Below are 14,722 nucleotides of genomic sequence, written 5' to 3'. Positions count from 1 at the left end.
AATGCCCCCTAATTATTGTGAAAGCTGTTTAAGACCAGCAACTACGAAAGAGAAAAAAACATTTAAAGCCATGTCGTAAAAACTGGAGAAAAAGTGTAAAAACTAGAGGCCAGTGTTGGGTAATGTGCGGGCCAAGTGTCAATTGGTAGGCGACAAACAGCAAATGACTTGGACCTGCCCTCAACTTTAACTTGTCTCCAGTTGTTACTGTTGTTGCTGTTGTTGTTGTTGTTGTTGTTTCTGTCGTCGTTGTTGCAGTTGGGCTTGGGGCACTTAAAGACGCAACATGCGGCATGTGGCATGTGGCAACGTGTAGGTGCCTAGGTGCCGCACTTAATGGCCACCATAAAATCGCAATTGCCGCTGCTGCCGCTGGAGGATAATGAAGTTGCATGTTTACACTGTGCTACGTGGGTGAAGCAGCATTTGCTTACCAAATAATACCCTCAGACCATTCAAAATAGAGAGAGCCATTTCGAGCTCCACTAGGCGATAAAAAGAATACGATGATGAGATGTGCATGCAGCAATTGCGTTTTGATAACTCTCGTAATATCGATAAGTAACGATGTTGCGATATAACTTAAGTAAAGCAGAAATTTTATTGGCACAGAAGAAATGAATGCTGTGATGCTTTTGATATGGCAAGCAAAACACGCATATCGATAACTTACTCACTATCGATAAATATCGATAATAAAGCCAGAAATTGAAATTTGTTTCAAAGAATCATACAAAGTGGCTTTAATGCTTGACACATCAACTTAGCGCTAACTACAGGGTATCTGCTTATCGGGCACTGCCCTTTTAAGCACTTTGAACGTAGTTTTCCTTGAGACTCTTTGCCTCGCTATCTGGCTGGCTGCCTGTCTAGCTCATTTGCAACATCTTTTCGTGTTGACGCGCCCAATTCAAGACATCAACTGCCCCTTGCTCCTTCGTTTTCGATTACACCTCAGACCACTCAGGTGTCGAGACTGCGCTTCGAGGTTTATTCCTAATGTAATTACATTTCGGCAAGCCCCTGCATGCGCATATAGCAGCAAAAAAGGTGCATTGAACTGGTTCCACCTACAAAATCGATTTGATTGCTAGCTGACCAAATGTCTTCTCGCTTCCTCTCCTGAACTGCTCGTTTAGCATGCCCCCCACCCCCCCTCACTTGGGCTCAATTGAACTCCTGTGACACCTGAGCAATGCGAACCGCAAAGCGAAGTCTGTATCTCTGCTTTATCTCGATGTAGCTCTAAAACCACAAACACACATTACACCGTTAGCCGATCAATGACGATTAATATCGATCGTGTGATCGTGCTAGCCTCCTGGCTAACAATGTCTTTTGCGGTTATTTTTGATTGAAAGACTTTATTATAAATATTCCCGCTTATTCTTTTACTTGCAGCTTACTCGTAGGCGCTCCACTGGATCGAAATAAACAGCCAAATACCACGCAATCGGGAGCTTTATACATGTGTCCGATAACCACGGACTACAACGATTGCGAACAGATTATAACGGACGGCCGACGATGTAAGTAAAACTCTTACTCTATATGTATACATCGATATATATGCCTAGATAATTAGATATTAACTTTACGTATATAATTTTTGATTAGCTTATGTTTAGACTTCAGTTTGAGCACCACAAAAAAATCGGCGAAAAAAAGTTTCGAATCATAAAATTAATGCTAAATAATAATAGGAAAAAAATCATAAAATTAATGCTAAATAATAATAATAGAAAAACAGCTAGTGCTACAGAGGTGGAGGTTTTTTTTTATTAAATATATAATAATATCAGATAAGGAAATTTTAATAATCAGAGACCATATTAGCGGGAAACTAACCAAACAAAAAAAGTCTAAAGTTAAGTTTGAGCCAGCTTTTATTTCAAATCCTAATGCCAAGTGACTAACAAATCTGTCAGAGCTAACACTAAGCGTAAAGTCTTCAAGTCTCGGATCATATTCTATAGATCCTATTTATAGGTTAGCTTTTTGTTTATGTACATAAAATCCTATGTAAAAAACAAATGTGACTAAAACCTTTTTTAACATTCTCTATGTCTTTGGTAATTTTATATAGTTGAGCTATATATGCATATATATACATAATTATATCAACATGTGTATATGTATATATATATAGCTTTAGTTTATAATATTTTATTGTATAGCTCTAGTTTTTTAGTGACATTCGATTTGTTTTTATTCAAACATCAACAAAATATTTATTTGCGTTTTTTAATTTTCTTTTCTTTCTTTATTTTTGTTTTCGTTCTCTTTCCTTACGTAAACCCCCCTAAAACCACACATATATATATGTATAAACTTAAAAAACATATATATATGTATGTATACAATATGTATATTCGGTGCGCATATGGAAAACTCATATACCTATCTCCCAAACCCAAACTCTCAACCAAAATTATTGACAAACTATTTTCGATGTTTTTCAAAATGAAAATCGAAATAAAATATATCAAACGAAAATATCATTTAGCATCTGGCGGAGCTTATGAACCTAGTAAGTGGTATGGGTGCTTTATTTGTTGTTGTTTTTGCCCACATAAAAATAAAAAAAAGAACAAATTGTTGATAAAAAAAAAATAAAAAACTAATACACATTTTGAGCATTTAATTTGATCGTTTAAAAAGCACATAATTTTTGATTTGCATTTGCTTTGATTGATTTCTCACATGTAACTATAAATATAATTAAATTTATATGGATATGTCTAACTGTATCGAAGTGCAGCGATAGCTTATCATGCGATAAACATTTGCTATCGACATGCACACACACAGTCACACTCACGCACTCAATATGTATATAAATCAGCGATAACTTATCGATCAATGTACAGTCACGCATGCCAATTCAAAACTAACGGCATTTTTTTTGGGGCGGCCCTGCATATTCTATTACACATATGTTGCATGTACATTTACGCTATATAAGCTTATATAATAATATAAATATATATGTACATATCTATATATCGTATATCTGAAAAATATAAATAATATCGCTAAACCACATATGATTAACTAAACATTTATTGACTTACAACCCACTTGTAACTATTACCAGCAATTTAGTTGACAAATTTCGTTATTAACTAGTTCAATGTTCATTAATCATCGGCACCAGCATTGTGAGAACTTGTGGAACTAGTGGAGCGCGCTTGATCGTAGGTTAAAGTCCGCTCTGGAATTTTTTGTATTTAGCTTTAGGGCTAGTTTCGCCTCGCTCTAAGCCAAAAACTTGCTGGCCGTTCGACCTGTCCCATATATATTGACCTTAGCTACGTAATTTTAGCACAGCCAACTTAATCATATTCCAGTGCAGCCGACTTCATGCAATCCAGCTGATGCTTAATCTGAAGTCATAGACGAAATGCTGCCATCAACTCATGATCGACTCGAATAGGTTCTCTGCATTTCTTCTTACGTTATCGGCTTACTCCGGGGACTCATAAATATTTTTCGGAACTTGTTTCTAATGAAGTCGTTTCATTATATTCTTTAGCTAAAATTGGGAATAAAAGATTGTGGAATAATGCCTGCAAAGCTTGCCAATGCAATAAATACCCTGGAAGGTTTGAGAGCTCAACTGATTTTAGCAATAGGGTACTTGTATAATCTTGCAAAATATATAGAATATATATCGATAAATATTGATAGACAAAAGTGGTTTCTATACGTCATATGCTCTCATGTGGAGCCACTTAGCTGCAGGGTATACACTAGTCCATCAAGCTCAATTAGATTTGATTTGCATAGCTGTGTTGAGTGTTGATGCTAAATAGTTCTTGTTGGCTATAATTTTTTGCATTGCTGGAATGTTGTAGTACTATCCGATAATTTGCCCTCTCAAGCGCTCTCTCTCTCTCTCTCTCTCTCTCTCTCTCTCTCTCTCTCTCTCTCTCTCTTTCTTTATACCTGCTTCTTTTTCTATCGAAATATATTTCATCACTTGTCGGGCATTTCCTCTGTTTCATGCCCAAATCGCTTGACAGCTGCAAAGTGTTTAGTCGATGCGAGGGTACACCAGGCTTTTGGGACATACATATGTATATTCCTGATATATATTGAAATCAAATTATATAATGCAAGAAAAACTCATTTACAAGGCAAATTACTTACGAACATATCAATTTTATTATAATAGCTAGGGTATTTCGCATTCGCCTTTGCTTGTTTGCTCGGCCTGTGGAGTGGGTGTGCGGGAGGGCGAAGCCATTTTTACCAATTGGTGACTACTTTAGCCTTAATTATATTTACTTAGCTCCAAATTATTTAAATATTGTACTGTAAATTCATTTGCTGCAACAGCTGTGTCTGAGAGCCTCTGGCCCCACGCCACTGCCCCCTTCTGCTCTGACGGCAGCGACTCTCAATGTGTCGTTCGCATTCCAAATGTTTGGCAGCGACGACAACGGCGACGTCGGCATCTGTGCTCGTTTTGCAGTTGATATACTCAGCAAGCATAGTAACACGGGTATGCGGAACTTTCGACATTCTTCTCAACATTGCAAAGGGTATGTGCTAGTTGAGCACTCCACAGCACTGTTACTTGCAGTTAATGCTGCTGTTATTTCTGGCCTTTGAATTGCTAACGCACAGCAATCAGAGCGTGTTGTTGGCTGCCGCTGCCACTGACACTGCTGCTGCCTCAGTCGACGCCTCTGCCACTGCCGAACGTGACAAATTTTACAATATGCAAAAGAAGAAGAAGCAGGAGCAAAATGAGAACAACAGCCGCGCATAAAAATAGCTGTGGCACAACGCAAAATTTGTGTGGCATGTCAAAATTCTTTTGCGACAAGCGTCTCGAAATTGTGGACGCAAATACCACCCATAGTAATCATGGGTAACGCCGCCAACGCCGCCCACTGTCAATGCCAAAAGCGCGTCGCAAAGTGCAAAATTCACTGGGCCTGGGACAACAATAAATAAATAGAGAAAGAGAGAGAGAGACGCAGCGCACACATGTACAGCTATGTCAAACTAGCTGCAGCTGCGCGCCTGCGGCCCACGCGCTTAATTTTTGTCAGCTGCTGCAGCGCGACTTTCACTTTGCGCGTTTTAAAACGCGTCAAACCCGTCAAAGCTGCCGCCAGGACAGCCCACGCCCCAAAAAAAAGCCAGTCAGAGGCGCTAGCAAGCAATTCGAAAACATAAATGATAAACGTAACGCTTCTCGCTCAGCTCACCTCAGTCAATCACCACTCTCTTTCGTGGGCTCTCTCTCTCTCTCTCTTTCTCTTCGCCGCGGGCACACTGTGATAATCATTTATCATATTTCAACACTTTGATGCTTTAAAATGCATTTTAAATCAATTTCGTTACGTTTCACACTTATTAACGCTTTCCTACTCTCCCATTCGCCTACTCTCCCACTCTCTCAGTTTCTTAATTTCTATTGCGCATGTGTGCGTGCATTTGTGCAGACGCAAAACATTAAAACTCCAATGTCGACGTCGCTGCTACTGCGCTGTTCTGTCACGGCTGCATTCTACCAAAAGCTGACAGCGACGTTGGCAGCGCTTTTCGTTTTTGTTGTTTCATTCTTGTTTTGTTATGCTCTCTGGCATGCAAATGATGTTTATGCCCGGGGTATACACGCTTCATAACTAACTATTTTAAAATATACATATGTATATGTATGTATGTATTTATTTTGCATGTCTGATTTGTTTATTGAGCCATAATAATTTTCTAATTTGCATTTTTCGCCTTTCTTTTGCACATCTGATTACGAATTTACTGATTATTATCGTGCTAAAACGTTTTGCGTAGCACTTTGTAGTCGAGCAGACGAGCACGAGAGGTGCCTTAAAACTTTTTTTCATGCTTCGTTTAGTCGAACATTTTGTTTGCACTTGTTGCTGTTTTATGCTGCTCTTTTTGCTGCTGTTCCTATTGTTGTTGTTGTTGCTTCCACTTCTGCTGCTTCTGCTGTGCTGCACATGTGCTGTTATGTAGGCAGCCCCTCTTTTCCCCCTTCTAGCAGCAACCGCATTACACATGTGCGCTATTGCAAGGTCTGCCCCTACTTGCCCGCTCTACCTCTCTCTCTCCCTGTCATTCTTCTACTTTGCTCGTATTATTTAACAGCTGTTAATAGCTTAACAGCGCCAATAGTTGTTGCCTTTACCCGCTCGCTGTAAATATTGCAATACTTTAAATTTGAGTTTAGCTTAGAACTTTACTATCAAATTTGTTGTATAATATTTTTAATTAAAAAAAAAACAATCTAATTGTACATACATACATATGAATACATATTCTTGCATACTATATTATTATTGTTGTTATTGATGTTGTTGTTGTTGTTGATGTTGTTGTTGTAACTGATGCGACACACACAAACACTCAGAGATACACACACTCGCACACACACACATACACGCGTACATATTTTTACAATTTCGTCACACAATTTGCTAACAAGTACAAAAAAACTACTTTTGCACTTTTTATCTGTTGCCACCTGGCCACCTGCCACCTGCAGCCTATGATGTCGACGAGCTGATACCGCCATCTAGCGACGAGATCAAAGAGGGCCAATGGTTGGGCGTCACTGTACGCTCCCAAGGAGTAGCCAGCAAGGTAAGGGCAGCTACAACTTCATTCGAATAACCATATAATGTATGTGGATCCTTGATTTGCTTACCCTATCAGGTGCTCGTCTGTGCCCATCGCTATGTGACGATACAACGTGAGAACCGCTATGGACAGGGTCTCTGCTATGTGCTGACAAACGACTTAGAGTTCGACGAGGTTTACGAGCCGTGCAAGGGACGTCCCACACAAAGGTAGGTGGAGAGCGAGAACCGTACAAATTTGACTATGGTGCTCATTGGGATCAGATGAGATTAAAGTAAAGAATAGATAATAAATCTACAGAAAACTGAAATAGAGAATTCCCGGCTAGAAAGAAATATTTCTACATATCGCTAAAACAAGCCCCGATTCGGAACTCTAAAAACTATAAATAACTGTCCACATACATATCAAATTAGGACTTCCATTTTTTCGGAAACGAAATAAATAAATAAAGCGGACAGGGAAAAACATAAATTTGTCATAAATGAATCCATTCGGAATGGTAAATTTGTCATGGTCAGGTTCGATTCAAGCATAACACAAATCCTCCTCCTGCCATTAACCAAAAAGTGTCAAGGTGAAGTGCGTATAAAGATATTTCAAAACTCAGTCAGCGTGGTTTGTGTGGAAGGAGGTCGAAAAACAGGGAACTCAGCGCGTGTCTAGCCTCAGTTTAGGCCAATTAGCATGCAGCGTGTGTGGTGTGCGGTAGATGTTTGGGGCAGGAGGAGGACTACAAAAAGGGACTGGAAAGGACAAGTCGAGGAATAGCTGGTCAGGTGTGACAGCGATGACGTCGCCGTTGCAGGGGAGAAATTTCAATTTATTTAAATGTCAGCGCATAAGGCAAAGCAAACGGCAGTGAGATATGGATCGGGAAAGGTAAGGGTAGGGGCATTATGCTGTGGGGGCTTGCCTTGCGTAAACAGGCTCGCACCGCACCCAAAAATGGAAACACCATGAATAAATTGTTATATGATGTGATATGGCATATATGAGACATGCTCCCATGGAGATGACGTGGACTTGGACATGCAATTTTTCATTGCGCTGGCATCGCGTGCCTGACCCTGGACTCATTATACACTGTAACCCAAAGTGCAAAAGCGGGATATTCAGCTCAAGTAAGAGTGGACTAGGGCTTAACTAAAAGTGTGTTAGGACTCAACCCAAGAGTTATCCTCCATAGTCGTGACGGGTTCTAGATCCCAGCTACAGAGTAAGCCCAAGGCATCTCGATTCCTACAAGTGCAAGTTTCCCTTTCAACACTAAGAATCGTAGAGCTATATATCCCTCTTAACAGATCATTGGGCAGTGGGTTAGACCCAACCTAGAACTTGCTGACTCATTCATTAATGTCGCCAATCCTTTTAGGCAACACGAGGACTATGGCTTCTGCCAGGTGGGCACCTCGGGCGCCCTGCTGGATGACAATACTATGGTGCTTGGCACTCCGGGCCCCTTTACTTGGCGCGGCGCCATATTTGTGACAGAGGTCGGTGGCGAGTACCTGCAGCGGGACAAGAACATGTACTACAGTGACCACTCGGACACCTCATCGCCCGTGGACAAGTACAGTTATCTGGGCATGGCCGTCACAGGGGGCCGCTACTTTGGCGAGAGGATGTCGTATGCGGCTGGCGCGCCACGCTCGAATGGCCATGGTCAGGTGGTTATCTTCGACAAGGCCAACACGAGCCCCATTCCCGTGCACATGATCATCGATGGGGAGCAGTTCGGCTCGAGCTTCGGCTACGAGCTGACGACGGCAGACATAAATGGGGATAAGAAGCCAGATCTAATTGCTGCGGCGCCCTTCTACTTTTCGAAAAACGACGGCGGCGCTGTCTATGTGTATCAGAACGACAAGGATATGCTGCCCAAGAAGGCGACTCTGCGTCTAACGGGCACCCTGGAGAGTCGCTTCGGTCTGGCCCTGGCCAATATTGGGGACCTCAACAAGGACGGATGCGACGATTTGGCTGTGGGCGCTCCCTACGAGGGCGATGGCGTTGTCTACGTCTATCTTGGCTCACGCCAGGGCCTCAACGAGAAGCCATCACAACGCATCCAAGCCTCCGAGGTAGGCCGCAATCTTCCACAGCCATTGACGAACTTTGGCATCTCCATAGCGGCCAATACGGATCTCGATGACAATTCGTATGTGGACCTGCTGGTGGGTGCACCGCCAGCTGTTGTGGTCCTGCTCGCACGGCCCATCATCAATATTCAGACGTCGTACCGAAGCACGGAGCTGCGCAACATCGATCCGAATCGGGCTGGCTGCCGCGAGGATGTCACCACGAATCTGACGTGCTTCACCTTCGAGGCATGCAGCAGCATCGATCCACACGAGCAGCAGAGCAACGAGCTCAATCTCACCTATACCATTGAGGCGGAGACCTTCGAGCACAACAAGAAGTTCGCTCGCGTCTACTTCGACAGGGACAACAAGCGCAGCAATGTGATTACCCACAAGGTGCGAGTCCGCACGAACGGACGACTCGAGTGCCAGCGGGTCACGGGCTATATCAAGGCCAATACGCGAGACATTCAGACGCCCATACGGTTCCGCCTGGAATGCAAGCTAGACGAACAGGAACTAGTGGATTCACCACTGACACGACTCAATCCCATTTTGGATCAGACGCAGGCCTCCATCGAATTCGAGGGCACGTTCCAAAAGGACTGCGGCGATGATGATCAATGCGACAGCGATTTGCGGCTTGTCGCGGAGCCGAACCTTACGGCCGAGGGTAAGTGTTCACTGTCAGCAATTGGCCGAACTAGTTCCATTACAAATAAAACCAGTTATGCTATCTAAAAGGTGCAGCTGAGTTAGTTGTGTTTTGGAACTAGTTGCGTTCATTGAACTAGTTCATAATTAATATTGTATTCTTTCCCCTCCACAGATGGTAAATACGCACTCATACAGGGCAACAAAACGGAACTAGAGATCACAGTGAACGTGACCAATCTGGCTGATTCCGCTTATGAGGCTCAGCTCTTCATTGTGCATCAGAAGAGCGTCTCCTACATAGCGACCAAGAAGCCGGTAAGTTCACTCAGAGAGCTGGAAATAGTCGGGCAATGTTTTGATTTAACTTTAACCTTTTGAACCTTCGCAGACGAATGCAACTTGCAACAGCTTCAACGAGACCTTGGTGGTCTGCAGCTTGGGTAATCCGATGCTGAGGGGCACCATGATCCATGTGACGATACGCTTCGATCCGAACAGCCTGGAGCTGAAGCAGACGGAAATGTTGTTCCACATCTTTGCGAACACCACCTCGAAGCTGGTGGGTCCCGAGAAGCCCGAACGCGATGTGTTAGTGCATGTGGTGCGACGAGCGGAGCTAATTGTTCGCGGCTGGGTCAATCCGGAGCAGAGCTTTTACAGTGGCGCCTCCACGCTGCAAGATTCGCCCATGGAGCTGAAAGATGTGGGCTCGCCGCTGGTCCACACCTATTCCATCTTCAACGAGGGTCCCTCGGCGGCGCCCAAGGTGCAGTTGATTATATATCTGCCGCTGATGCTGGAGAACGGACACGACAAGGATCTGGAACAGGGCAAAGAACAGTACTTGCAGTACCTGGAGGAAAAGCCCAGCATAGAGACGGGTCAAGGCGAATGCACGGTGGCACCCGAATATGTCGATCCCCTGAAGCTCACCTCCAAGTTGGCTGGCAATCTGCGTAGCGCCCCCTACATGATCGCGCCGGCAGCCATGAAGAAGTCGCCCACGCATCGCCAGTTTCAGCTGAACAAGACGCTCAGCTACAATCAGGCGCAGAGCCAGAGCCAGACGCAGCACTGGAGCCAGCAAAAGTCCAGCCAGGAGCAGCACGGCGGAGCGAATCGACTGCCGCGCAGCACGCTCGAGCGCATCGTGAGGCCCGAACGATTTATGGACGGACGCGACGCGAGCGTCAAGAGCAAGAAACAACAAATTGTTGAGCTCAATTGCGACAAGTTCACGGCGCACTGCATCAAGATTCAGTGCGAGTTCTATGCGATGCCAGCGAAGACCGAGGCACAGGTGACGCTCAAAGCGCGCCTCTGGAACTCGACGCTGGTCGCCGAATATCCTCGCGTTGATCTGGTACGCATCATATCCACGGCCATGGTCAAAATACCAAAGGACTTTCATGTGGAGCAGCTGGAGAACAATGATAACATTTTGGTAAGTGGCGACAGATGATCCACAGTGCTCTCAAGGAGATTTCAAAATGTCTCTCATTTTCCTCTTCGATTCAGGTGGAGACGCGCGCCTATCCGGAACTGCTAGATCAACAGCGGGAGCCCTTCCCGCCGTGGATCATTGTGTTGGCCGTGCTGGGCGGCTTGCTGCTGCTTGCCGTCTTCACGTATGGAATGTGGAAGTGCGGCTTCTTCAAGAGACAGCGGCCAACGGATCCGACACTCAGCGGCAATCTGGAGAAGATGAACGAGGAGAAGCCCTTCCTGGCGGCCAAGAGCAGTCATAGTGTTTTCTAACAAGAGGGTACCGTCGGCTGGGATCTGGTGCGACGCATTGCGCCGAGGAGGAAGCGCAGCAGGCTGCGCCGGATGCGGCTGCACTGTGAGCAGCAGCGGCGGCAACGGCATGGGCAACATCAACAACGGCATTATTTGCCCTGCATCTGCAGCAGCAGCAGCAGCAGCAACAACAACAACAACAATAGCAATAACAACAACTACAACAACAACAACAACAACGAGGACGAGGAGGAATTCGATGTGCTGTCCCTGACACCGCCACCGCCGCCGCTGAGCTTCGTTAGTTGGAGCAGCGATGGCTACTACCAGGCCAGCGCCGCCTGGTGGGGCCACATGTGAGCAGCTGTAGCTGTAGCTGAGCCTGAATTGCAATCCTGTAGCCGCTGCACATCCTGGCTGCGGGACTTTCAATGTGCCATTACGTTTACTTAAGTTTTGGGCGTCCAGCTGGGCAACGGAACGGGAAGCGGAAGTTCCTTTGCCAGCGGGCCGCAGCGTCCGTTAATACACGACTAGTTATGAAGGGCTTTCGACCAAATTGTCAGCATGCATCCATCAATCAATCAATCAATCAATCCATTAATCCATCGATCGAGCCCATCAATCGAACTTTAAGCTAAGATTCATTTACGCTTACCACTTAGCTGAGGCTCTTGCTGTCTCTGTCTCTCCCTCTCGCTGTCTCCCCTTCCTCTCTCTTTTTCTCTCTGGCCTTCACTCGTACGCATAGCTTGCTCTTCATACTAACTGCTTTCCATTGAAAGCTTATATTCATACTTTGATAAGAGGTCAAAGTTTATGTTGTATACTCAGCGGCTTGTTCTTCAAGCCACGTTTATCTTTGCGCAACATGGGGAAACATTTTCGAATTGTAAAGTGACCATGGAAGCGCTCTCTATGATTTTGTCTTCTTCAGCTTGCGTGTTGCCCTGCCGCTTGCACTGGTGCAGTCCACGCGACCGGGCAACACACACAGCTGTCGACCATATTACCGATGCCTGAGTGAAGGTCTAGCCACAGAGAGTTACCTCGTTCTTCTGTTTTCCCCCTGCCCTTTCACTGCGTCCCGCTCTTGTTGATAACATGCTACGAACACACACCTGTGTATTTGGGGAGGAGTCCAGCTTTTTGTACCATAATTGTTATTTATATAATGCTTAAGTTCGTCTCTAAGTGAAGGTGAAGATTAGGTGTAAGAAACGTAAAATAATTCCAAATTATTTCAAAGGAGAAACGAAAAGCAAAAACAAAACAAAAATATACCCAACCTAAACCCCATAATTTAACCACTCGAAACTACTATCACTGCCAGAAAGTACGTTACAAAAAAAAAATAATAACAAAAAAATTAGTTAAAATACCAGCTTCCAAATTCTCGAAAACCAATCCTATTTGAACTTATAAAAGTATTAAATTTATATTCATGCCAAACTACAGAGATGTACGATCAAATACGAGCATTTCTTGAGCCTATGCAAATATGTAGTGCAATTCGCCCCATTCGAAAATTGTTTTTATTCTCTAAACCGTAAGCATAACCTAACCGAAAAAAAACGAAAAAATGCCTTTAAAAAAATTTTATATTTAGGAATTTTTTGTAATTGGAGAAACATATGTTTATGTTCCAAAGTGCATAGAATATATTAAGCTATAATATTAGCGATATGTATATACATATAAACATATAAATATAAAGTAGAATCCGGGTATAATTACTCCGTACGGTTATTGCGACGAAAGTTCTGGTCCGCAGACAAATTTATATGAGCGAGCTTATACGGTTAAAGCGCCTTCCGGGTATATATATATATTTTTAAAATTTTCGATTAAGTTCATGTAATGCTAAGAATTCGTATATTATTTTATATATATATTATTATTATATTATATATATTATATATTTTGTAGCTGTATATAATAATTTTTTTTTTTTTTAATCATAAATTTCTTTCCACTGCTCGATAATTGTAAATAGCTTCAATAATTTTATTGAAATAAATTTAAACACACCATTTAAAGCAAACGCAATGTGTTATTTATACAATTGACGATCATATCAGGAGTAGCGCCATCTATGCGCAAATGCGGTCACTAAATTTCTGGTGCCGCCCAAAAGTATGCTACGTCTTTTGCATTACTGCAACTTGTGAGCTTCGATAAGCAGCCGCTTGGACTTGGCCCAACCGAATAATTTGCCATTTGAGATGATTTGAATGTTGTTGAAAATTGACTTCATAGATCAAAAATAGCGCAGACCTCTAGAGGATTTTCTGTAATGCTCAGTTGCAAGCGGAAGATAACATTCAATATAATTAAAGCTATTAACATTGATGTGCCATTTTTTCTTATTAAAATATACATTGAAGCCCACCAGTTATATATGCTTTGTCTTATTAAGGCTTACAATTTTCATATATAAAATGAACATAGGACGTTCCCGGCAAACTGCAGTGACTCTATTTTCCAAAGCCTCAAGGATTCATTCAAGAAACTATTTTCTGCAATAATACGCATCCATTCCAGCCCAAAGCTGCAATTTTCCAATTTCGTCCAACTGCCAAGTTGAATTGGCGCCATCTATCGACAGGCATTTTCGTGCCTCGTCGTCGTCACTTTCCCCCAGATTAAAATCCAAATTGGTTTTGTTTTTTTTATAACGGTTTTTATTTTTGCTTGCTTACGAAACTTAAAATTCGCCATAAACTAAATTGTTTTTTTGTTTTCACTTCACATAATTGTAATTTAATTATTTAACTAAATAAGAATACGCACACAAAATTAGTGTTCAATGGAAGCAACTGTTGCAACATTAACAAAATTCATGGAGTACAGTTAGAAATGTTTTTTTTTCCTTTTAAACAAATTTTTGATACAGTTTTTTGTCTTTTTCGTTGTAGTTTTTTTTTTTTTTTTTTTTTGTACATGTTAAATATATTTATATATAATAAAAACGAGAAAAAAATTTATATTTATTTATAACAAAAATGTAACTGGCATTGTGAGGAAAGCAATAGAACGATATGTCTATGTTCTATCGTTATCGATCAATGTGTAAGGGAAGACATTGTTTACAGAATTTTGATATTACATTTTTTGTTTTCGTTGCGAAAGGGAAGAGCAAATGTACTTAAATTGTTTTTGTTTTCAAGAACCAAAACTTAAATGCATAAAATATTAAATAGAAATATGTATTTGTTATTAATATATAGTATATGTATATAGTATAAGTATATAAGAGATAGAATGTAAACGTAACCTTTTTCATATTTAAATACATACCAAAAAATATATCAAATATTTATATAAAAATAATAATAATGCAAATATAATAAAATAATAATAATAATAATAAATAATAAATATGCTGCTTGCACTTGTTGCTTTAACTTTGTCTCGTTTGTTAATTTTTTTTTTTGTGTTTTTTATTTATTTATATTTTTTTAGTATTTATTTTTTAGTTTTAAGGCACTTTGAGAATTTGATTTACATCCATTTTCAAGTTGTTTTTCTATTTCTTTAATTCTTCTTCTTCACTTTGACATAAATAATGATAAAAAAAAAAATAAAACAATTATAATAAATAAAGGAAAATTAATTAAATA

General features: G+C 41.7%; 1 protein-coding gene across 3 annotated transcripts in view; it reads left to right on the top strand.

Annotated features, from left to right (window-relative positions):
- The window catches only part of mew (multiple edematous wings), a 55,356-nt gene extending 44,082 nt beyond the window's left edge, over positions 1–11,274 (top strand). Inside the window, exons 2-9 of one of the 3 annotated variants that reach the window (XM_089264111.1) lie at positions 1,402–1,529; positions 2,507–2,530; positions 6,524–6,621; positions 6,694–6,827; positions 7,994–9,375; positions 9,532–9,674; positions 9,748–10,803; positions 10,878–11,274. In XM_089264111.1, coding sequence (XP_089120237.1) covers positions 1,402–1,529; positions 2,507–2,530; positions 6,524–6,621; positions 6,694–6,827; positions 7,994–9,375; positions 9,532–9,674; positions 9,748–10,803; positions 10,878–11,117 — 3,205 coding nt within the window. In that variant the 3' untranslated portion in view covers positions 11,118–11,274. Of the gene's footprint in view, positions 1–1,401; positions 1,530–2,506; positions 2,538–6,523; positions 6,622–6,693; positions 6,828–7,993; positions 9,376–9,531; positions 9,675–9,747; positions 10,804–10,877 lie in introns of those variants that run through there. The other 2 variants (XM_089264113.1, XM_089264112.1) reach the window with 2 other exon arrangements.
- The last annotated feature ends 3,448 nt before the right edge of the window (positions 11,275–14,722 follow it).

Source organism: Drosophila navojoa, chromosome X, assembly GCF_054131105.1.
Source record: "Drosophila navojoa isolate 15081-1374.11 chromosome X, UAZ_NAV_1.0, whole genome shotgun sequence".
Lineage (NCBI taxonomy): Eukaryota > Metazoa > Arthropoda > Insecta > Diptera > Drosophilidae > Drosophila > Drosophila navojoa.
Note: the sequence above shows the minus strand (reverse complement) of the source record. Positions and strands in the feature narration are given on the sequence as shown.